This window comes from Bemisia tabaci, chromosome 4, assembly GCF_918797505.1.
Source record: "Bemisia tabaci chromosome 4, PGI_BMITA_v3".
Taxonomy (NCBI): domain Eukaryota; kingdom Metazoa; phylum Arthropoda; class Insecta; order Hemiptera; family Aleyrodidae; genus Bemisia; species Bemisia tabaci.
The window spans coordinates 58,000,122-58,025,625 of record NC_092796.1 but is presented as its reverse complement, the minus strand read 5'-3'; the positions used below and the strand labels follow the sequence as shown (position 1 = coordinate 58,025,625).

The following is a 25,504-nucleotide window of genomic DNA, read 5'->3' as shown; positions in this document are numbered from 1 at the left end:
ACAAGAAGAGACCTGGACTCGGGTAAACACATTATACATGGCTGACTCCTTGAATTCGAGTGTTCTCCGCGATACGCCAATACGGCTCAATCAGCAACAAACTAACTGTTCCCCTTTTTCCCGCTGTGTTTCCGACCGTTTTTTGTCATCGGTGCCCGACCAGACCGCCTCGCTTCCTGGGCCCATCGCCTCGAGAGACTGTTTTGCCTCGTCTGGTGGGCCGCTCAGTGGCCAAACTGAGGAAGCGTCTCAAGTGGTGACCAAGGGTCAACAATTGCAATGAGCCGCTACATACATTGTCGCAATTTTCAGTTAGGCCTTGTCTCCACGAGCCGTTTCACGAGATTTGTCCCAGGGAAAAATCCCACTTACGAAGTTGGGAAAAATATTGAGTTAATCAATATTTTTCCCAGTACCAAGTATGGTACTTGTACCCCTAGGACCCACTGAGAGAAGGAGTAGAAGTGAAAACGAATTGTTTGATATTTTATTCATTACTACATTGTTAATGTTTGTTCAGTTAAAATAATGTGTCTAATGGTCAATTGAGTGCAACTATTATTTTAATCCGGGTTAAATACTCGACTTTAACTAATTTATCTTCCCGCGCAAACTAATCGCAGGACTGTATGAGCCCCGTCCCGTGGAGACAGTAACTGGGAAAAATCCCAGAAGTTTCATTCCTGCGATTCGAACTTGGGACAAATCCCATGAAAACGTCCCGTGGAGACAAGGCCTCATCAGTGCTTACAATGTTAAAAATCGAGGAGTGAAATTTAGTGCCGGAGTCTATGCAGCGTCCAAAAACCCGAAATGCGAATGCGGAGCGTAATCTGAACTCCTCACGGAGTGACTTACACTATTTTAAAACGGAATATACTCTTTTTGCGGAGTATCGTACGCTTTTATGGTGCTAATTTCACTTCGCATTCATATCATTCCGAGTTTTTGGGTGCTATATGGACTCCAGCAGCGACTTTCACCCCTCGATGTTGAACAGTGTATGGTCACTTAGGGGCTGTGTACCAAGTACGTGACGCTAAAACCCAGTGGCGTAGCGTGAATTGCGATATATCGATTGTTATGTCATTTAAACGCATAGAAAAGGATCGATAAACTGGATGTTCGCAGCGAACACCTTAATAATCGATTCTTTACCATAGGTTTAAATGGCATAACAATCGATATATCGCAATTCACGCCACTCTACTGCTAAAACCCTTCATTCTCCCCAACGGCCGGCCCCCCTTACGACACATACTTTTTTGTAGAGGGAAAGTGTTGAGTAATGTACATTCATCGAGACCATGACACATCTCTGCAAATACATATTTAAAAAATGAAAATCAATTTTCGAGGATTGAAATGACAAGCAAAGTTCTCAACCGAGCCATAACCATATGCTCGTCCGAGTATTGTCATTTCATAGACAACAGGATGCAGAGATCCAAGAATCTACATATCACTGTAATATGGTGGTAAAAGCTTGTAAAAACACAAGCCAATAGCAATTCCAAATCACACCATCAACAGGAAAATAATACTAACTTATTATTCTTGCGAATTTTCATGGCTACGTTATTTTGGAAAAGTTTTGTACTTGTTCGTTAATCGGCTGTATTGGAATATTATTTCGATATGGTATTATTTTTTCTACCAATTTTAATCATAGCTCTCTGTCGAACCCCCATCCCATACGTTTCGCGAAATCAAGTGACATTATACAGAGGATTTCAACAAATCTTGCGTTGTATTAAAGACGAATTTTTTGAGGTTACTTACGTGTAATATCAGCATTTTACAAGTACTTTTAAAGCAATAGTCATTTATTGCAGTTTAGTACATTGAGGTAAGCAATATGAACGCATGGCAGCCAAATGCGTGAAAATTTTCAACGAATCCGAAAATGTAAGAGAGTAAAAACAACATATTTTAGTTGTGGCTGGTATTAGTACCTGGTTTCAAGAAAATTGTACTAAAGACTAAAATGGTACACACAGGCTTAGTCTAAACCTTCGTCTTAATTTTCTCGACTTTGTTAAAACAGCAGTTTGAGTCATTGGCGGATTCAGCAAATTGGCAACATTTTTTTTCCATCTAAAGCAATGGAAATATATCGAGTCTTTGCTTCTTAGAGGGGCCAGGTGCTCCGACCCGAATCGATTGTTTAACGTATATAGGTTCAGAAAGAGGAGACCTGGTGTTGCCAAATTGCTGGATCCGCTTCTGGTTTGAGTCCCTAGGGTTCTAGGCCCTTCGCCATACCATTCATTAACGAAAAGGTTTGCTTCGAACTTTGTCATTTGAAAATCCCGTGAAATAAAACGAGATTTAACGTGGAATTGGCTGATGTGTCCTCGAATCGGCTTCCATGCATCACACGATCATACTCGAGAGAATGAAGAGTGAAATTGCGAGTCATTGCAACGAATCGCGCCCTCTCAGTGATTCGATTGTGAGTGTACTCGTGGTCTGAGAGGTAGCAGCCTCCCAGATCTTGGGTGATGAAGCAAAAACTGTCCCATTGTCCGAAGGTAAATGCCCTTCTGTCAGCAATGGGAGAAGAGACCAAAACTATTCTAAAAATCTTCAGCTCAGCTGAGACAGCTAATCTTCTAGAGTTGTCTTAAAAAGACTAGACAGGTTTCGGAAAAATAAGGTGTCTGCTCGGCGATTGGTTCGAGAACTCTCTGTGAAAGTGAATCAACGTGAAAATTGTTTCATTCAGGTGGAATTTAAAAGAAAACTAACCGCGGCGTTGTGGTTTTATTTATTTCGCTTGCACTCCGTGTGTTTCGTGTGTTTGTGATGCCGTAAATTGAGAGAAGATGCCTTTTTCCAGTTTCACTGGGAATTCAGTATGCATAACTTTTTTCCACAATGTTCGTGAATTTTAATAGAAGTAAACATGCATCTCGAAATAATTACTAATCATTCAAAATTATCTCTTCTGTTTCAGATTACGAAAGTTGTCTCACAAGATTATGATGGTAAGTAAACGCGACCAAAATTATTTACTTTCAAAATTTAACCAACGCCGAAATATGCATGAAACAATCAGATTTACAGACGTACATACGTATGTTTAAAGCTCAAATTGGTTTTTTCGGAAGAATTGCAATATTTGGCACGTGAATGTTTTTTCCTCCTTTTCCTCATCCTCCTCCTCTCTCCGCTAACCCTTTTCACTTTATGCTTGTCATTTTTATATTTTTCGCCACATCCGCCCTGAAATAAGTCGCTTTATCGTACACCTCGGTTCGGTCAAACTGTACATTACCTCTCAAACAGGCTGCTAATTGTTGGAACTTTAACTGGCTGTGTCGGCAAGATAAAATGACACATAGCCCTATTTGCGCCGTGTGATTTATCGATTTTCGATTCTTGTCGTGCCGACACTCTCAACAATCAGGCTACAGGTGGCTGAATAGTAAATTATGCATCAGTAGGAGAGAGTGGGCGTTGATAACTACGAGAACTATGTTAAACTATGAGAAGTTTACTCACATGGGAGCTGATTTAAAACGACGATAAACTTTCTTTCCTTTCATCTTCCTCCTATTTTCTCCCGAGACTTCCGCTTTTTATGCATCTCCCTTACTTTTCCCTCTTCTTTACATGAGCTGAACAAGACGTTTTTCGAGGGGAATACAGAACTTCAATTTCAAAGGTGACGGAAACGTCACGTAGTTACTTCGCAAAATCCATAACAATTTTATCCTATTTGGACGTATTTCTACCAAACAGACGTATGTGGAGGTGAGAAATATGGGGTGTGCTCGTCGAAGCTGCATAAGAAGCAATGTAAAAGTGGGCGTGATTCCTTTTGAAGAATTGGAAAAGCGGGATTTTACATTCTATCAAACAGACCTATGTGCCAACTGAATGCGGAACTCATGAGCCGCGGGCATGGCAAGAGAGCGTTGTGGACAGGGCTCACGAGTTAAAGCGCCCCGACGACGATCTCCCCCTCGCCCGAGTGCGCACTCTCATTGCCGCTGACGTCACTGGCGCTTTATTATTCCCATTCACTCTTACGGCCAGAGAACTAACGAGCACACCCCATATTTCTCACCTCCACATAGGTCTGTTTGGTAGAAATACGTCCATTTTTAAAATTGTTTTTTTCAACTGTATGCTAAGTTATGAGTCGTGGGCATGTGACAAGAGCGTTGTGGACAGGGCTCATGAGTTAAAGCGGATCGTCGTCAAGGGCACGTCGTCGCCGAGCCCGGTCATCGCCGCTGACGTCACTGGCGCTTTATAATCCCCACGGCTCGAGAATTAACAAGCACATCCCTTCTTTCCCACCTGTCTCTGGTTTCACGTCCACATGTGACAAGATCTGTGAAAAAGGCCCGTATCCTCAAAAAATTCAAAAACGAGTAATAGGCATCACTGAACAGAGGAAAAACTCAGGAAACTTCGACGCATGTTTGACCCTGAAAGTTTATGAGCTCAGGGAGATATGACGTCTTGAATTCCGTGACAAAAGTTCTTGAGTTTTTTGCTAACGTTTCAGGTAGAATTCAGGTTGGGGGTTCTGAATGCACCCAGAGAAAGAGCAGCTAGCGCCATCCCTCTTTGTGGTGGGAAAATTAAATAAAATTGTGCGTAGCTTGCTCCGAAGGCTTCTGGAGAGCATTTCCGATTGAGAGCTCAAAATCGCCTATCTGGACCTTTTTCCATAAATTCGGCTTTTCTGAAAAATTTCCTCCTAGAATACAAGGCCCATAAATATTGGATCTAGAGTCCAGACTCTTAAAAACATCGACAAGAAAAAATACTCTTGATTCAATCGGATTTTTGCTTAAATCAAGAACCAAGCCTCTTAATTTGAGCGGATTTCTTTTTGATCTAAGCAAAAATCTGATTGAGTCAAGAGTAATTTTTCTTGTCAATGTTTTTCAAGAGCCTGGACTCTAGATCCAATGTGTTTTTTTTCCCAGTGCAAATTCCAAAAAATTCCGGAAGAACTTGGAAACGGCACAAAAAACCCAAAACCTCTTCGGCCCTCGGCAGTCTTCCACCGTGCTGCCGTGATAGCGAAGAGAGCAGTAAGTGCATACTGAGATGAACCTCAAGACACATAAAAGCATGTGCTAACCGTGGCTCATACAGAAATGCACTTACTGCTCTCTTCGCTATCACAGCAGCACGGTGGAAGACTGCCGAGGGAGGGAGAGGTTTAGGGACTTTTATGCTGTTTCCGAGTTCGTTCGGAATTTTTTTGAAATTTGGGGCAGGGTCTGTGGAAATGAGCCTTATATTCTGGGAGCAAATTGTTTGGAAAGAGAGCAGTAAGTGCATACTGAGATGAACCTCAAGACACATAAAAGCATGTGCTAACTATGGCTCATACAGAAATCCACCCACTGCTCTCTTGGCTATCACGTCAGCATGGCGAATAATGGTCAAAAGCTGTGGGGCCAAAGTCAAGCTGGGTCGAAGCGGGGACAAGCACGGTCGGTTGAGTGGCAACGACCATCTCGTCGCTCCTCTGATGTAACGACGTATCTCAATTTCAACGTGAGCCCTGTTCACCGTATGGATCCATACTTTCCAGGGCTCATCTGGAAATAGAGATACGCCCTGCGTCCGAGGGGCAGCGATTTGGAGCGGAACCGGAGTCCAGACCCGTGCGCCGTGCGGCCCCGGTCCCCGGCCCGTGCCGAGGAGCGAGCGATGATGGCGCGCGCGATTCGCACACATGAGCGCGCATTCGTCGTCCACCCCCCGGGAGATCGAGTCCCGTGATCACGAATCCCTAACTTAGATCGTCAACGCTCCTCGTTTATAAATCGCTCGCGAAATTGCAAGCCCCATAGTCGCGTATTTCAAGAAAGGGATATCGTCACCTTCCAGGCAAAGTATCACAAGCGCCATGCGACGTTTAAAAAGTTCCGCCGCCATTTTATTTTTTTACAGAGAAATTGTTCAATGAAGCTGTCCGAAAATTTCACCGAATTTTCTTTGTGATGCCGATGAAATTTAGTGAAATTTCCAAACAGATTCAACCAACAATTTCTCAGTAAAGAAATAAAATGGCGGCGGAAATTTTTAAACGTCGCATGGCGCTTGTGATACTTTGCCTGGAAGGTGACGATATCTTTACTAGCATGGAATTCGATCGGTCGGATAGTGGGAACCGCTTTCATTCGCTGAGATTTTCTGTTGGGAATTAACTTGAAACGTTACGGTCATTAAGAAAGAAATTCCTGTCCCGGATTTGCGTTCCAATCAGAAATTCTGGAAGATGCACTGTTAAAATTTTGGAGTGAAATTCTGTACCGGTGTCTACATAACATTGTGGATATGTTCAAGTCCCAAGTAATACCATTCTTCATTGTAATTTTTCAGTAATTCATCATGTAATTTTTTTCATATTTTTTCGTTTTCATTTATCAAAATGTTGGGAATGCCTGGGAAACAGACTTGAATCTGTGGAAAAACGTGCTAAACCGGCATTTTTTCGAGTGGTAGGGGGATCCGCACCCCCTGAAAATAATCCTAGCGTGTCCCAAATTTTGCACACCTCTACTTTAGTATTCTGTGTTCTAGATTTTGTCACTGGGTGCGGATTTTCCAGACACCAAATGTCTTATTATTATCCGAAAGTGGAAAAAAGATAAATCACGATTTAAAAAAAGGAGGGCGTGCACGCTCCAAAAATAAACGGATTGAAATTTTTTTTAGCAGTATTATTCTTGTTGTCTATCTTCCAGAATTTTCACCAGGAAACATGATCCGAGATCTGAAATTTTTTCCGGGTCACCCCAGCATGCATCATAACGTACGATGGACTCGAACTTTTCTCTCCACCCGATAAGTGCGTTACGTAAGCATGCGTTACGAGACTTCGCAAACGCATCCCTAAACATTAAACGTCGTGCAAGTGAGAACACTGAAAAAAAAGTTACGGGCCATATAGACATACCGTCCGTTCCGGGCTTGGAGGTCGAAAGTTCCGGGTGCTGAAACCGTAGCTTCGACTTCTTCGGGTGCCACGCCCGGAACTTTCGGCCACCAAGCCCGGAACACGAACGGTATATCCATACAGCCCGTAGGTACGGCTTCCACGGTCGGAGTTTTTTTTCTTTTAGTGTACGCAACAATTTTTCAATAATTTTAACGTAACATTCGAACTTTTCCTCAATCACAATACGGTAAAGCACGGATGTTAAGCGCTGTTGTATCGACCATGAGTGCGACTCGGGTCTTGTCTTACGGCCACGCGACACGGCAACAGCCAGAAATTCAGCCGGGTCTTATCATCATCGGTCCCGTTTTAATCGGGGCCCTAATTCACGGAGCATATTACGGCCACGGAGCCGGAGCTTTTATCCGGGCAAAAATTTCACGTTACGCATGAGGTAAACCTAAACACCTGCTCGAGCGACTGGCAGACTCCCCCCTCGTCCCCCTCGTGCCCCGGCGAAGGAGGGCCGCTCATGGTTTCCGCACCGGGGACTATCGATACCGGGTTCGGTTCCACGTTAGCGGGGCTGCTTCAGCTGCTTGCCGGCCGGTGCTGTTAGCACACAAATGAAGATGACCAGAACGAATTGCGGGGCATTAGTTTCCGGGCTCATCCACCACCGAGATCCAGCTTCGTCGCGTGATAAGCCACTTCCAGTCTACATACGCGGGGGAAGACTGAATTTCGATGAAACTTCCTGATTTTCAAGATCAAAACTAGGAATCTCCATCGGCTGGTTACAAAGACTTTGCCTTTCCTTTGTCACTATCAGAGCTGAGAACTTCGTAATACAAGAGATCATCGATTATTCGGTGTAATGTAAAAGTGACGGATAATCGAAACAAATAAAAAAGAAAAAATGGCTGTTTGTAAATGTTTCGTGTCATTTCCTCCCCGTAGAACTTTATGCAACTGGACCTCGAAAATAACTCTGTAAGCATTTATTCAATTTTTGACCTTAACTTAATCTATCGCTTATCACATCTCTGTATCTTTGCTCTTTTTGTCATCACGAATGGGTCTGAGCGGTTTTTATATTTTATTGTTTCCTGGTCGAAGAGGGGGTTGAAACCACCCCAAAGCATCACAGGCATTCTGTCTGGTTTTTTTTAGCCTTCGTTGCCCATTTTCTTGTGTTTTGTTTCTGTATCTAAAATTTTTCATACAAGACTAGCCAGAGGCGTAGAAAAAAAGTATCATAATCTTTGGAGGAATGAGTTAGAATGGCGGACTTCGTTTCGTTTCTTGTGCGCTTTACCCTCAACTTACCACCTGCTTTCTATTCATTAATTGATCAGGTTGATCCCTTAACTTGCACTTTCGGTACTTTGCCTCGTAGAGAAAGGTTTTTTTTTTGGGGGGGGGGGGGGCTATTTGCCGGTTTCTTCAATGTGTGGAAGTAATTTCGATCCATTATCTTTTGGTAAACGTTGTCACCTACAGTGGCCTTAAATGCTCCCTAAATGGAAAGTACGAACGCTTCGTTAAGACTGACCATCGATGGTAATAGTAGCAAAATATTGCCGAGCTAAAGAAGAACGCCGTATGAACATTCAAGAGTTGCCAAATTTCCTTCGATGAAATGTTTATTTTTGAGTGTAAAGATATGTATATTTTCCCCTGAAATTTTTAGGAACTTTAGGTGAAATTGCGAACAAAATTATCTGAAAAATTGGAAGGGAAATATTTAGAAGTTTATTAGGAAATTCGTGTTATATCAAAGGAAATTCGACAACGCCTGAAGGTTCATACGGCGTTCTTCCTTAGCACTGCAGAATACGTATCTCAGTTTGTGACGTTGCAGAATTTTTGATTTATTCTATTTTTTACAACACTGAAAAGAAATGTTACGCCGTAACATTATTTCGGGCTATGTATGTAGATATACTGTCCGTTCCGTGCTCGGAGGCTGAAATTTCCGGGTAATGGGCCCGGAACTTTCGACATCTGCGCCCGGAACTCGGACGGTGCCTATATAGCCCGTAAGTACGTAGCACGGCTTCTAAGGCCAAAGTTTTTTGTCAGTGAAGGAAAACAGACCAACGATATTTTTTTTAATTTTTACTGATTTACCCTTCACCCTGATGTCCTACGGAGAATATTATGTTAGAATATCGAAAAATAACGGTAACTGGTTTTTCCTAGAAAAAAATTCAACAACAACAGAAATAAAATGTCGCCATTGAGACACGCGCTCTACAACTTTCACCACCGGCACACTTCACTAACCACGCTTAACCTTTTTTCACTCGTTATACTTTAGTTTTTGCTGGTCTGAGAGTTTGAAAGAAGAAGACGTTCTTTTATATACTTTTCAAGATCCAGCAAGTCTCGATCAGCAATCGAGGCAGAAAGCGTCGGGAACTGTGGCCATAGTTGCGTGCAAAAAATGAACAAGGCGAAAAAAGGGATATCCTAATCCCCGATACTGAACAGTTCCGGCTGCGACTCAAGCCTAGCTGCGAGTTGTCCCGATTCCCACAATCGACAGGTTTCTTTTCAGTTTCTCACCATCATCACTGCGGCCTCTAAATGTCTGCAGCGAAATCAATGTGGTTGCGACTTTAATTGCACCGAACTTAACTTGTTGAACGGCCGATTTCCTCGAGTGACTGACCATATCGAATGAAAATAAATACATTACTATAGCGGCTTGTTTCGAGCACGAACAAACGAACGAACGGGTCCGTAAAACAGAACGTAGTTTGTACACGAGCCCCTTCATTTCCAACGTCCTAATTTTTGAGGGTGGAATATTTCAGGTATTCAATATGCGACACGGAAATCAGCATCCCTCACATACTAACATTTTGTTGAATAGGTGACCGGTATGTAGGTATATTTAATATCACGAATGATTCGTTCCCCCCCCAAAAAAGGAGGAAGAAGCCTTATTCAGAAAACTTTCGTTGAGAAATCCTTTTAAGAGTTGTAGCAGAGTAGTGATAAGGCAAAATATGCAAAATTATTACCTGCATTAGTTAAGGAATTATTTTTGGACTCTAAAGGATGCGAAAAAACAAATAGCTTGGAGGTATACGAGATCGCATTTTCAATTTCTAATGAATTAAGTTTACTTCCCTTCGATTGATTTCGATCATAAGATAAACCGTTTCACGCAATTTTTATTGAAAGCTGCAATATTCAATTCACACATCAAATCGAAGGAAACTGATTCGAAGGATAACTCATAAGATAACTCACATTCGATTCCTTGGAATTTATACTCATTCTTTAGGAGTTAAAGTTAAAATGGAAACTTCATTTTAGTTACGGTACTTTTTCAGAAAACACAATAAAACAACCACGTTTTAAAATTATGTGTAATAGGGTATTAGTGTTCTTCAAATGCATATGCGTCAAACAGATAAAAAGGGTTAATTTTTTTAAAACTTTCAATGACAGAGTTTTAAAAAAAATAAAAATAAAAAATTGTATTTGGTCTGTCCTCTGAAAGATATTAAGGCGTGCGATGTGTATTTGCTGTGGCAACAAACGTCCATGTTTACAATATGCTCACGTAAAGAGCCAGATAATCATTTTTTTCCTACATTTTTTTCTTCCCCTTTGTTTCATTTTTCTTCTGAGATGTGTCGTCAAACACCTTTGGAGACTCAAACGAATGGGTAGGAAAACAAAACACAAAACAGAGTGATTTCACTTAAAATCACAAGTCCCTAGAGGGACCCAGGACCCACGAAGTGTGGAAAAGCAGGGTCAATTGCCCAAATGTTCCTCTGAAAGATCAAAAATCGATGTCGAGAGGTCCAGTATCACTTCGCAAACTCAAGATTCTTTCCTGCCGGTATACCGTCCATTCGTCATTGTTAACCGGGATTGTTAAAAGTGAATGAAGCTCACCGCATTGAAAGGCACCTGTTCAAACGCCTCTATTATTCTGGAATGCCGATGACGTTAGACTCAAACCCAGTGCCCCATTTGCGGCTATAACAATGATGAAGCATGAGGTAGGCTGTATAAATATTATCCAAGAGGGAAGGAGGAAGTTGATGAGTTCACTTGATGTAACCGTGACCCAGTCAAAAGAGTAGCGAGTCAAGGGGGATTAAGACCTGCAGCCGAAATACTCAGCCACCAAACGGTTTTGGCCGTTTTGGCCGCGTGATTTTCGAGACGAGCCGCCGCCAAATGCGGAGATGCGACTTCAAGGGGCATGCATGATTCCATAGAGTGCGTGATGTATCTTGGTAAACGTGGCATCAGCCGTGTAATTCCATTGAAGGCGATAATAGGTTCCATTGCACGCCGATAATGGTAGCATGCAACGTTGCAATGTCGCACCTCCAATCATGCCTGTGTCACTGCAGGAGCTCTTTCGTGAGGTGATTAACCTACAGTAGACGTTTTAGATACTAATTCTTCGTAGACTGGAGGTCAGGACCTACTTGTAAATAAAACATACATATAATGCATACACTGAAAAAAAAAGTAGCTTGGATCAAGCATGATAATTCTTGAATTTGCCGTCAAGAATTTTCTTTATCTTGCTTTATGATGACTTTTTCTTGATTCAAGAAAATTAATGCTTGGGTTAAGCAAAAAAGTAGCTTATATTAACCAGCAAAATTCTTGATTTAAGAAGAAATACTTCTTGGCGGCAAATTTAATATTCTTTTTTTTCCAGTGTATGAAACATAAAAGAACCGACTCACAGTTTTGTATAAAAATGAGTTAGGAATAGTTTTGAGCTTAAAATGGAGAATGCTTAAATGCTTTTAACAAGGATCTTATTTTCCACAGGAAAACTTTCCAAGAGTTCAAATTTAGGGGGAAAGTACGAAGCGGGCAATTTTGAGTTCTCGACGGGAAACGCTCTCTAGCAATTTTAGTTTAGTTTTGCGCGGTTTTCGTTTATTTTTCTTACCAAAAAGAGGCGCTAATTACTTATTTCCTGTGTGCAAGCCAAAATTTCCAATCTAACCTAAAAATTTGACGTAAAAGTCAACATTTTTGTGGTGGAACTTCAACACGTCATGTCTCCCTCAATTTTTGATATTTCGGGTTCAAACTTGCGCCGAAATTTCCAGATTTTCTCACATCATACAGACGCATCAAAAACCCAATTTTGAATTTTTGGAAGTTAGTCCCTTCTCATAGATCCCGTCACATATATGCGAAGACTCGGCAACAGAGGAATCACGTTCGCGGCATTGCTCCCGTGCAATCGAAGCAGTGTGCGTGGTGCTCCTTCCCGGCGTGGGAGATAGAGGGGGCGGGGGAGGAGAGGGGGGGGGGCTTAAGCGGTTCATGATCCTCGTCTCGCGCTAATCAAAACGCTATTCATCGCGTGTTAAACACAGCCGTCCGCGGGTCCGGCCCGGACTCCGTCCGGAGAGCAGAGTCGGTACCGGTGCCGCTGCGACTGAGACGTCAATGACGTCACGTCATGCCCGCTATTTATCCCACTTCGAGCATCGGCGTAGGGGGGAGGGGGTGCGGCTAAACGCCCGGTCTGCCCTTGATTGATTTCCCTGATTAAATTGTCGGGTAATTGGGGAGCTCGCCCGTACTACGACGTCCAATCCGACGTCGACGTCAGGACTGTCGTATCGTATCGTATCGTAGGGCGGAAGTGAAGATGTTACGATAAGAGTGAGCAACGTATCCGATACCTGTTCGTCCTTTAAATTAAATCGCTGAAAGGGTCGTTTGCACGGGTCACCGGACGGACAGGGATCAGAACCGCGGAGCTGATTCGGGGAGCCGGTACCGGTTCCCGCTCCGTTTCCTGTGATATTTTTTGAGTCGGTTCTGGTTCCAGTTTTGGAACCGGCTTCGAATTGGTTCCAGTTTTGGAACCGGCTTCGAATTGGTTCCAGTAGAGTACCTATATTGAGAGAGTATGGCCACTGGAGTTACCACCTCTGATTGGCTCAGCCATCTTAGGCTGAATGGAGCCCTTAGGACCCAAAAATGGCGGACGCCATAAAGTTAATGTAATGCAAAATGATTCAAAATGTAGTTGTCTTTGCTTATCGTAACGAGAACTTTACCCAAATGCACTATTGCGACTTTTTTTACATATTTTTAAGGCTAATCGTGTGCAATTTTTGAGAAAAATGATCTTAGATGTAGTAAGGTTGGCAGCAAGTGCGGTTGGTGATAACCGTCAAAAGTTGGCAATGACCCCCCTCCCATCCTCAAAAACCAAAACAAAGCACCGCCATTTTTGGGTCCTAAGCTTCTCCATGGGACCTAGTGGCCAGACTCTCTTAATATAGGTACTCTAGGTTCCAGTCGTGGTATCAAGTTCATGAAAGAGGACTATTTTCAGAATATTAAAAATAGGCGGAACAGTCGACATGGTTAAAAATCGTCGGAAATTAAAGAACGGTTGAAATTGTTTAACTTTTTAAAACTGCCAGCAGTGATGAAAAGAGGATAAAGTTATTAAAGTTCTTGAAGGCGTCACACTTGTGAAAACTCAAAAAATGATCAAAACAACCAAAATTATCAAAGCCACGAGGGTAGGGACTTGTCAAGGACGGCAAAGAAGGCTGAATAAGCATAACATGCAAAACGGTTCAAAAAATCAAAAGGGGTGAAATTCTCCCAAATTTAGCAGAGCCGTCGAATCAGGCCAAATGATGAAATCTTGTGAGGTCAAACAGTCAAAATGGTCAAACCTTGCATATCGGTAAAAACAGTAAAAACTGCCACGAAATGCGGAGTTGTCAAATCTGTCAAAGACGCGGAACAAGCCAAATGGTCTGTAGTTTCAACTGTATGGAACAGTCAAAATGGGCGAGGGGCGGAATACTGTAAATATCGGTAAAACCTGGTAAAAATTGGCGATAGGAGCTGTGTTTCAAAATACCATAGGAATTCTTATAGCCGGCTAAAAAAGGCAATAGAAAATCATATAGCTGGCTGTAGAAAGCGGAGCAAATCATATAGCCGGGCTATACGAAGCGATAAAAAAGTATGCAGCCGGGCTATAGTTCCTATCGCCGGGCTTTACACTTTATCGCCATCGGCTATAAAAGGCTATAAGAAATTGTGTAGAAATTCGTGTGCTTTGGAAATCATTAAGTTTGATACGGAACCACCATAATATTCACAAACACACATTATATTTTCCTTTAATACATATTTTTTTTCATCAATTAAAATGAGAATAATCCATACAGGATGTGCAAACATTTCAAAATCATGAGTTGAAAAACGCTGACTCCGCAAGATTATATTGGAGCCTAACACAGAGCGGAGCGGCGTGCTGCCAGCGACAAGCGCGCACCAGCGCCTACAAACCTAACTGGGATACTTCACGCATGGCGCAATGCGTGAAGTATTCCTGTTAGGTTTGTAGGCGCTAAGGCGCTTTTCGCGCTGGCTGCCCGCCCGCCGCGCCGCAGCGTGCCACGGCGCTTGAAGCAACAATTTCACACCAGAGGTATTGCACAGTATCATACGAAATTGAAAGCGCTCCAACATATTGGGAATGGCAGGCATCCTTCAAAAGTACGGAGCTTTCCGCGCAAAATAAATCAAGATACTACGGCCCAAAAATAGAGCGGTAGTCCAAAAACTCACTAAGTCCTAGCATCCGTAATTAGTAACATTTAGCATACACTTTATCGCCTGGCTGTAGCTCCATCGCCATCGGCTATAAAAGGCTATAAGAAATTGTGCAGCCGGCTATAGAAGCTATTGAAAATCTTACAGCCGGTTTTAGGTCTATGGTATTTTGGAACACAGATTCTACTGCCAATTTTTACCAGGGATGACAAAAATTCGCAAATCCGTTGCAACAGTCAATTCTGCTAAAATTTTCGAATTTTTTCAATTGAACAAAACGATTATACAGTAGCCAAAGCTTAATGATACGAAGATGTTTGAATTCAATTATCGCATCGGTGTGTAGCCGGTATCACAGTATAGTATTTTGGTGGTTAAACGACGATGAAATGAAATTTGCCAAAAGGCGAAAATTACTCATCCAACATTTACAAAGATATCACTCCTAGAAAAAGATTTGAAGGACGTCATCTACCAAAACAGTATGCATCATTACCATTTGTGTTTTTATTACGTGGGAGAAATAATATTAGGCAGTATCATTGTCCAGATTACAAAGAAGATAACGTCATCCATAGATTTTTTACCGTAATTTTAATTTTATCACTTTGACGTTACACATCATGTTTGATTAGTTTTAGTTTGTAAAACTGTGCACCAGTCAACCATAATAATACGATGTCGTGGCATATTGTACGGCAGATTTTTCATATCCACGTTGTAAGCCCGTATCTCGCTTTGCGACGTGGCAGACTTCTCGTCATACGTTATTTCTTTATTAAAAAACTACTTAATAAAAATTCTGAAAAAAACTGCCGTGATTTTTCTTCCGTGTGCGAAGAAAAGTCTGCGAAAACTTTAAGGAATGATGTCAATTTGTTCTCCTTTAAAGAAAGAAAATAGGAGCGGAGAGGTTCAAACACCGCGAACGAGATACGTAGTTGCGGACTTACACCATCGATATGGTAATTTGGACGTATTTATGCTAAAAAGAACTATGTTCATAGGGTTTACATGCAACGTAGCTCCATTTAGCATAGGTAAGCCTATTTGAACTACGTTCTCCGCATTGCTGGTACAGATTTTTTTACTCAAACTATCACTTTTTCACAATTTGCCCGATACAATTGGTCCGTCTGAAAGTGATGGCAGAGGGACTCAGAAACGGCAACATCGGGTAGGTATGACCCAGTCAATCAGTCACGCTTGGAGAGAGACCGATCTATTTATAATCTCTTGATAACTCTTTGGTGAAAGAATACGACGCGGCGTTCCCTGACTAGGGGCCATCACATTCCTACAAGCGCCACTTCACACTTCTGCGGCACTAACAATAAGTGGAACAATGGAGAGTGATGGTTTAGGCGCCGGAAAGTCACGAAATCTATCTTATATCCTAGTTGTAACTTTCCCGTCGAAAAATAGCTCCGAGAGAGAAAATACTTGTGAGCGTACTTTTTTGCAATAAATCAAAGAGGAAGCATAATTTTCAGTATATTAAAAACAAGAGAAGCATGCCACTGTCGCTTGAATGAAGGCCGACTATACCATATCCGCGGAGCAGAAACCTCTTGTAAAAGCAAATATTGTAATGCTGTACAAGAAGGCCACGCCCCTTGACCGCTTTGGAGTCCAACCCTCCTAAGCGCTTCCCGAATAAGGTGTTATGCGTTATGCGTTACTATCGTATGATTATATGTTATAGAGTATGATTTGGGGACTTAATGATTGGTATGATACATTTTAAGGTCTGTACGACATTTTCGGTTTTGATAGAGTATTTTGGAATTAAGAGTCTTAACTTCCCATTAAAATGTATTAAGAGGCCAGAGTGCTTGTCGATCTTATCCACAGATAAACCGGAATTTCAATCCATAAAAGATGTGATAGAGCCGGTCCGGAAGTATGAAGCCTTGGTGAATACTTATGAAGTACTACTGCTAACAGTTTCCATAAATGTTTGCCCATTAAACTCGAGACAATAATGAATGTTCGAAAAGCTGAGGATTCTACACGGCAGCTTAGGATACAAATATTTCAACTCTGGTGTGGGCGGTGAAGTAGCGCGCTAAACTGAAGGCGCTTTCGACTGGCGACAGCACTCAGACGGAATTCACAAAAACGAGTGCCACGTAAAGGGATAGAATAAATCCGTATCCAGGGCCGGGTTACCTAGGGCCAGGGTGCTGTATCACTCGGAGGAGCACCCCCTCCTCCCTTCCTTCTCTCTTCCTGCTCCCTCCCTGCTCCCTCCCTGCTCCCTCCCAGCTCCCTCCCTGCTCCCTCCCAGCTCCTCCCATTCCTCCATCCCTACCAGCCTACCCTCCCAGCTCCCTCCCTGCTCCTTCCCTGCTCCCTCCCAGCTCCTTCCTTGCTCCCTCCCTGCTCCCTCCCTGCTCCGTCCTTGCTCCCTTTCTGCTCCCTCCCTGTTCTCTACCTGCTCTCTTCCTGCTCCCTCCCTGCTCCCTCCCTGCTCCCTCCCTGCTCCCTCTTGCGCTTCCGCTCTCTCCTGCCCTCCTGCTCTCCCTGCTCCATACCTGTTCCATACCTGCTCCCTCCCTGCTCCCCCCTGCTCACCCTGCTCCCTCCCTGCATCTTTCAGCTTCAGCCTTTAGCCCTTGCGGACATTCCTATAGAAGTCCACAGATCACTCTGGAACTTTCTTTTTGCCGCCAGGATGCAATTGAATGAATGCTTAGAATAGGACTTAAGTGAGCTGATCGGGCGTCGTGACGCGGGTCGGTTGCGGTGGCTCGCGTGGGCCCTGATTGGCTGAGCGACGACGCCGACGCGACTCACACGATGAGCGCACCCTACTTTTGACGTTTCCATTATCATCGGCCCGGCTCGAGGCTCCGAGGCCTCTGTTTAGCGTTTATTGATTTAACAAAAATACCCGATGAGCCGCCGTTTCACCGTCAATGTCGACCGTGCGAAAAAGGTGTCCGTCATTTTCTCCCCCGCGCCCCGCACCCCGCGCCAATCCGCAGCCCGCACGCTCGTCGTAGCTCGTTCGCGGTGAGAATTTTTCCTTTCGGTGACCCTCTTCCGACGGCGACGATGTGAAGCGCGCACCTCCGGCAATTCTTCCTTTCGTTCCGGATCGGAAGCTATTAAAATTATCCTCACGTTGCATGTTCGACGTTTGGCCAACTCGCGGAAGGAAATAGGTGAATTTTCGCCATGGATCATGAAAATGGCCCATGGACCGTATTCGATAGTGGTTCGTTGCATCGTTTGGTTCAAAACAATGGAACATACCTTCAAACAAAAATTTTAGGATTTAAGTTGGAAAAGCTGAAAATGAGAGAATTCCTAACGATTTCACTTTTCATTGGCATCTGGTACTCAAAAGACTAAAAACTCTATCACAAAAGAAATGGGTATGAAATCTAGCTTTAATTATTTACCTAACGTCTGCATGGGTTGTTTTCAATGCCTAATTTTATCTACGTCAATAATTTTTTTTTTGCGCGGGAGGTTTGAAGTCGCAGAGCACCCAAGCCCCATACGTATCTTGCCCCTTTCAGGGTGGTCAGTGGTCACCCTAAAATTGTGGGGGGTCAAAAAGTTGTTTCCTTTGAACTGGGAGTACTCAAGAAATTTCAAAAATTATACAGTCTCTGCCTTCATTTGTTCTAAAATTACATATAAGGGATGATGCTTCATGATAACACGAGACTTTTGGGTCATCGTGTAGATAGCGGAGTATCGCATAAGCATATTTCCATTGTTTTGAATAACTACGTCATTCCGAGAAAATGGAGCATTGTCTGCTCACCTTGGCAACTGCGACGGTACGTTTCTAAGGATGGTCGTGGCTCAGCCGCATTTGATCTCGGCGTGTCGTTAGTCAAATTAACATTGACACCAAATATAAGCGGCTCACTTAAGACAAGCTGGATGGCAGAAGTGAAATTGGAGATTCCAGTAAAGCGGCCGGAAAATAGGTTAATGAAACTTGAGGATGATGGAAACATAGCGGAGAAAGGATGTTGTCACCATGACCATCAGAACTGTTCCTAGTTTGCATTTCACGATTTCGTTCATTCATTCCATCCGCCTGGCCTACGAGACACATAATATAACTTGGGGGAAATTCGTTATACTTTTGATTCCTCGCTTTATTCGCGCGGCTCACAATGCACGCAAAACAACTTTAAAAAGTGTCTTATTTCTTTAATTCGACAAGGTCCGTAACTTCCACAATCAATGTTAAGAAGGAGCAGGACTTATTTTTTGAAATTCTGTGATGGGAATCTTACACTTTCGGAAAGAGGTGACTTCTGCATCCTGAATTGCTTCTAAGCGAAGAAGAAAATTGTATTTTTCGTCGCTTGGCTGACATAAGGGCGTAGGTACACATTAAAATGAGCCTAGAAAAGTATTGAATTGTATAGAAGACAGGGTTCATTGCAGTGTATACCTCCGCCCTATTGTCAGGTAGGCGACGATTTGAACTTATAAGCTATATTCAACCAAAATGGCAATTTTTCATCTAAAATTCATCACAAAACTCTAATTTATGGGGAAGGGTCTCAATGGGCGTTACGTAAAAGTTTTAAGGGGGTGCAGACTTATGTTACATGTGCGTCACGATTGGGAAGGGAGGGTGAAGGAGTAAAACATTCTCATTTTCAACGTTACGTATTTTGTGAAAGACCCCAAATTAATCCTTTTCTCTGTCTTGAAAGAGAAGGAATGCAACACTCTAGCATTCTCCTTATATGCATGCTGTCATTTCGACGATGTAGGTTCGCACTACGTACCTCAGTTTGCGACGTTGCAGACTTCCTAGAATACTTTATTTTCTAAATAAAAAAGAACACCGAGGAAATTCTGAAAACTGCCCTGATTTTTCTTCTCGGAACGAAGAAAATTCTACAAAACTCAAGGAATGATGTCAATTTGTTTTTCTTTAAAAAAATCAAACAGGTACGGAAATGTTCAAACACCGCAAACGAAATACTTGGTTGCGGACTTACACCGTCGATTAATACTACTTACTGTCCCTCCTGAAAGTTCTTCCCCTCATTTGACCTGATTTCGTAAATTAATTTGAATCTTTGACATGATATTAATCTTGAGAACAACATGTTATTGAAACATATTTTTCATCAGTTTCAGATATCCAATGCACATTCAGTAGTGACACAGCACGAAGCGGCAAAGCACTAGTAGGAATGAAAGATTCGATATCGGCGCGGCTGAGGAAGCCCGAGGGATTCAAGGGCTCGCCCCTGTTCGCCGATGACAGGACAGTGGACCCTCTCATGGATCCCTTCTGCCAAATAAGGCCAGATCACACGGACCCCACGGGTCTCACCTACAACCTTCATATATCGGATTTCGCCCGGTGTGGTGTTCTCCGCCGCAATGTGAGTATATTTCGCAAAACACACTTAAAAAAGGTGCTTGGCTTAAGCATGATGCTTCTTGAATTTGCCGCCAAGGATTTTTTTTATCTCGATTTAAGCTGCATTTTTCTTGATACAAGAAAAATAATGCTTGGGTTAAGCAAAAAAGTAGTTTGTATTAAGCGGCAAAATTCTTGATTTAAGAAAAAATACTTCTTGGCGGCAAATTTAAGATTTTTTTTTCAGTGTACTCAGATGACTTCTCAAAGGTCAATGACTTATGCAACTAAAATTGAATCGCGTTAAGCAGAGGAGGACCAAGCCACATCAGCTAATGCCACTGCTGTTCAAGGATGATGGCGTAAGAAGATTAAAACGCAGGAAAACACATGAGCTTGGAATCCATGGTTTTTCAAAATTATTTCCACAATAATTAAAATCTTTGAGCGCCTCCTATTGCTCTAAGGACTTGTCAGGAGACACTTGGTTTTTGGACGGGTCAGCCCGTCGTAATCCAGTTAGAATGAAAAGACATTTATATTTCAAAATAATTATGTTCGATTTTACACTCCAGTTAGTTTTAGGCAGTACACTTTAAGTTTAACCTTAACAAATAGCTAGTTTAAGATAAGCTAAGTTAAGATTAAGCATTTCAAAGACATTTAATATGTCTAAATGTAATATTGTACAATGTTAAATATTTTGTGCAAATAAAAAAAAAAAAATCAGCTAATGCCTTTATTTGGGCAATTAATCGTTATTTGAAAACGGTTGTGTGGATTTTGGTGCAAATTTTAGTGAATTTTCTGCATAGTACAGAGCAAATTCCTTACGATTTCCAAAAAAATTCGCAAAAAAGTTCTCCTGTAGAATAAGTAAATTGCCCAGTGTTTTGGCAAAAGCTGATGTGGTATGGTTCCTTTCTACTCAACGCGGTCCAGTTAAAAACCGAGGCGCAATCACTTAACGTGGTACAAATGAGTCATTAAACCTTGTGTTTTTCGCTGAATATTTTGGGACTGCTAGGTGCATAGATTACTTGATGATTCAGTGTGTATTTTTGGAGCCAAAATTCTAGACAAGACCGCTTTTAAAACGTCAACATACTTGGAGGAATTTAAAATGCGCCAGAATGACAGAAAAATTATGGCAGTGAAGTATTGCGACAGTCAAATTGCAATCCCCTCTCCTTTTCCACTGATGTTTGTTCAAATAAAACTTGTCCCTGGTAAAATTTGTCGATAAGAGCTGCGTTTCAAAATACCATAGGAATTCTTATAGCCGGCTAAAGAAGGCTACAGAAAATCATATAGCTGGCTGTAGAATGCGGAGAAAATCATACGGCCGGGCTATACGAAGCGATAAAAAATTATGCAGCCGGGCTATAGTTCCTATGCCCGGCTTTATACTTTATCGCCTGGCTGTTGCTTTTACACCATCGATTATAAAAGGCTATAAGATATTGTGTAGAAATTCGTGTGCTTTGGAAATCCTTAAGTTTGTTACGGAATCACCTTAATATTTATAAACACACACTATATTTTCCTTTAATACATATTTTTTTTCATCAATTAAAACGAGAATAATCCATACAGGATACGCAAACATTTCAAAATCATGAGTTGAATGACGCTGACTCCGCCAGATTAAATATTACAGCCTAACAGAAAGCGGAGCGGCGACGCACTGGCGCCTACAAACCTAACAGGGATACTTCACGCATTGTGCAACGCGTGAAGTATCCCTGTTAGGTTTGTAGGCGCCAATGCGCGTTCCGCGCTGGCTGCCCGCCTGCCACACCGCAGCGTGCCTCGGCGCTTGAAGCAACTATTTCACACCAGAGGTATTGCATTATCATACGAAACTGAGGGCGCTCTAATATATTAGGAATTGCAGGCATCCATCAAAAGTACGGAGCTTTCCTCGCAAAATAAATCAAGATACTACGGCCCAAAAAGAGAGCAGTGGTTCAAAAACTCACCAAGTCCTAGCATCCGTAATTAGTGACGTTTAGCATACACGTTATCGCCTGGCTGTGAGCTGCTTAATCGCCATCGGCTATAAAAGGCTATAAGAAATTGTGTAGCCGGCTATAGAAGCTATTGGAAATCTTACAGCCGGCCGTAGGTCTATGGTATTTTGGAACACAGATTCTACTGCCAATTTTTACCAGGGTTTCCAATGTGGAATTATGTTGCTTGTTGACCGCAGATAACATGAATGAGATTCGATTCTTTGATTCTGAAGGTACAGTTTCGACTTTCGTTTTATTTCCATATACCAGAAGTAGAAAAACATTTGACGTAAGTCGTATAGAAACCCGTGCTCGCTTCTGATTTGTGCCGGATGACGTCATTCGGTTCCGAAGCGTTTTAAATTTGCGGAAAGTTTGCGCTTTTCGAACTCGTTGTTCACGGTTTCCGAGTTAATTTTCCGCATTTTTAATGTGCGCATTGTGTTCTACACGTCATTTACCTGTGGAAAATATATCCGCAAGTCAAAATTCGTTCACGGTCTAGTGACCCATTCAGCGAAATCAGGAGCAAATATACAAATGCTCCAGGATCTAACAATCTCTTGGAGGAGTGACCTTGTTCTGTCCGGTGCCTCAATTTTAGGAAACGGAGTAGTGGCTGTCGCGGACGGCATCCATCAGATATCAGTCATAAGCCGCTAGACAGTCCGAATTCGTAACAAGTAACAGTACTACACGACAATTACGAATTCAGAGGCTGTTTTGTCAAGGAGGATAGAGATCCGCCGGACATCTTGTAGATCGTGAGTCCGGTCGGACAGTGGACAGCGTTAAACGAGGCACAATCCGTGGTCGAGAATGAGCCTTCGACCGTACAAGAACGTCCCATTACCACGGCTCATTTTTAAGTAGAAACATGATGTTCCTCACCACTGTCCAGATGGCTGGTGGATCGATCCTTCCCTGCTAAGGAACAACGCCGTATGACCATTCAGATGTTGTCAGAATACTCACGATACGTATTTCGATGGCTAAAGTGCAAAACCACGAAATGGTACAGAGATCCAAAGGTTCCCTCAAAATAAATTTAGGTTCCCCCATTTCAACACGGACCTAAGCGCCAGGTATCCCCTAAATTAAGGTAACCACCCCGATTGTTGGAGGATATTTTGACATTCCTAATTAATTGTGGTAGTACCGCAACTCAAATTAGGGTAGTGCCGCAACATTTGGGTTAGTTACCTATTTTATTGGGTACTACCATCATTGATTGGGTACTACCACAATTAATTACAAATGTCCATACCATCCAACAACCTCGTGCTTTTTCCGTGAAGTTTTCGCAGAATTTTACCCGACACATAGAATAACGCGGTCGACAGTTTTGTTCCCTCGAAACAGCGCGCTTGAATGTTTTGTTCCTCCAATACCAGCGCGCTTGAATTTTCAGTTAGAAATGCCCAAGATTCTCCGGGTAAACATGCAATTCTTGCGGGAAATGGCAAAATTGAAGTGTAGTTACAGCTCCTCGTGAGAAAAACGACGATTTGAACCATTTTTTGTTCCGGCAGTTTAATTTTGGGAAAATCTGTATTTTTCCTCAAAATTTTCAGCTATGTTAAGATTCATTCCGGAGAGTATTTTCTGGACGCAGCAGAAAAGCATGGATGGATGCGCGAATGATCGATTTTCGATGTTTTACCATTCGAAGCTATGGTGATAATCGATTATTGAGGTGTTCGTTGCGAACATCCTTTCCCAAGGTTTCAATGGTAGATCAATCGATTGGTAAAATTTAAAAAAAATTTTAAAAAATTTACAAAAATATTAAAAACTTTAAAAGAGGGGGACCAGTTGCGCCGAGAACGAAGTTCGGGACACCTCCGAAACGCGTCCGCTTTAAAATTACAATTTTATGCAAAAGAGTGCTTTTAAGTGTTTTTTAAAAAATTTTAAAATTTTTGTAAATTTTTTTAAATTTTACCAATGTAACGACCTGTGTGGTGGTTTAAACTCCTGTATAACATTTTTCAGATCAATCGATATATCGCAAAGCACGCCACGCCTAGAGTCCCTTTATACTGAGAGTCAAGACAATTCGGCTCATGGATGTCACAAACGGGAATAAAGATTACAGAAATCGAACGTTTTTCGTAATCTTTGATCGCCCATTCTCAAATGCCTTTCTCCGTTCCTCCTCTCATTCCGTTGGTTCCTTGCCGAACCCGTAATTCCCTGGTCCATTCCAGATTATAATCTTTGCAATTGGTGAAAATGTAATCTTTATTCCCGTTTGTGACACTGTGGAGGCCTAAAATACGGGAACCAATCAGAAATGGATTCAAATTGTCTTGACTCTCAGTATAAAGGGACTCTAGCCACGCCATTGGCACAGTAACTCCATGTTTGGAGCAGAAATGAAGCAACGTCCGGTCGGGTTTTCCTTTAGCCCGTCAGTATGAGCGTCCCGAAGACGCGACGCTGGCGGTGCTGGAAACTCCGCTGCGGTGGCTCGTGCCTCGGGAGCGTGGACGGTGGCCGTCGCGCGCCACCGAAGGCGAGGGAGTATTTACATATCTGAGACGACGGACGACGAGGACGCAACGGGTCAGTTATATCAGGAGCCACGATCCGAATGACCCAATTCTCCGGAGTCTCTGAATATGTTCCCCTCCTTCCCTTCCGTTTTCCTCCTCTTTTCATATTAAACTCCACGGGTCGAATTTAACTCGCTCCGTCCGGAAGTAACCGAATCGCGCTCCTGAGTCGAGTACGTGCCGCGCCGCACAGTGGATCGAGTCAATAGGAGAGGTCGGACAAAATTTGGAAACTTTAATCGCTCATAACTCCGTTTATACACAAATTTGAGGTTCTACAAGTCGTCTCATTGGTTTTCTCGTAAAATTTTCTTCCAAAAGCACCCCTTGAAATTTAAAATGTGACGAAATAAACATCAAAATTTGCAGTTTTAGTCAAATATTTCACGTCCGACCTGTCACCTGACTCGATCCACAATGCGCCGCCTGCCACGCTCCTGGGTAGGCAACCTTGACTTTGGAGCCTCGTCGTGATGATTACGGGCTGATTATTGAAACTGATAGATATACTGATAGATATAGAGGACTAAGAGAAAATTGAGCGGAAAAAAATTGAATCGGTCACTTACAAAAGGACCTAAGCGCCAAAAATGAGAATTCGAGAAAAACTGTAAGAAAATGAATCAGACCCGCTCTGAATCTTTGAGTTCGGAAAAATTCTTATGTGTAAAGAAGGCAATTAATTTGAGGTTTGAACAAAGTTGTTTCAAAAATTTTCGTAAGATTTGAGCCAAACAAAGTGACGCTTGAACCCTTTTGTGAATGACCGATTCAAGTGAGTTCAAACCTCATTCATCCTCTAAATGGGAATTTAAAGAGAACTTTAAGAGTAATCCCTGTGAGTGAGTGACGTCGAGTAGATTTTGAGAATGCATTGCTTCACAATATGAGTGTGTTTGATAGCCAGAGTTAAGCATTACTTTATTGACGATCTGATTATAATTTGAATTAACTTGAATCAAGAGGTGAAGCTCTTAGGGCCCAAAAGATCCGCCAATCTATGAATTCAAATTATCCACAGTAATTCATTATTACAATAATGTTACGACCAGTCGTT

General features: G+C 42.4%; 1 protein-coding gene across 1 annotated transcript in view; it reads left to right on the top strand.

Moving 5' to 3' along the window:
• The window catches only part of LOC109042555 (uncharacterized), a 68,725-nt gene that overhangs the window by 12,800 nt on the left and 30,421 nt on the right, over positions 1-25,504 (top strand). Inside the window, exons 2-3 of the mRNA XM_072300161.1 lie at positions 2,960-2,990; positions 19,640-19,896. Coding sequence (XP_072156262.1) covers positions 2,960-2,990; positions 19,640-19,896 — 288 coding nt within the window. The remainder of the gene's footprint in view (positions 1-2,959; positions 2,991-19,639; positions 19,897-25,504) is intronic.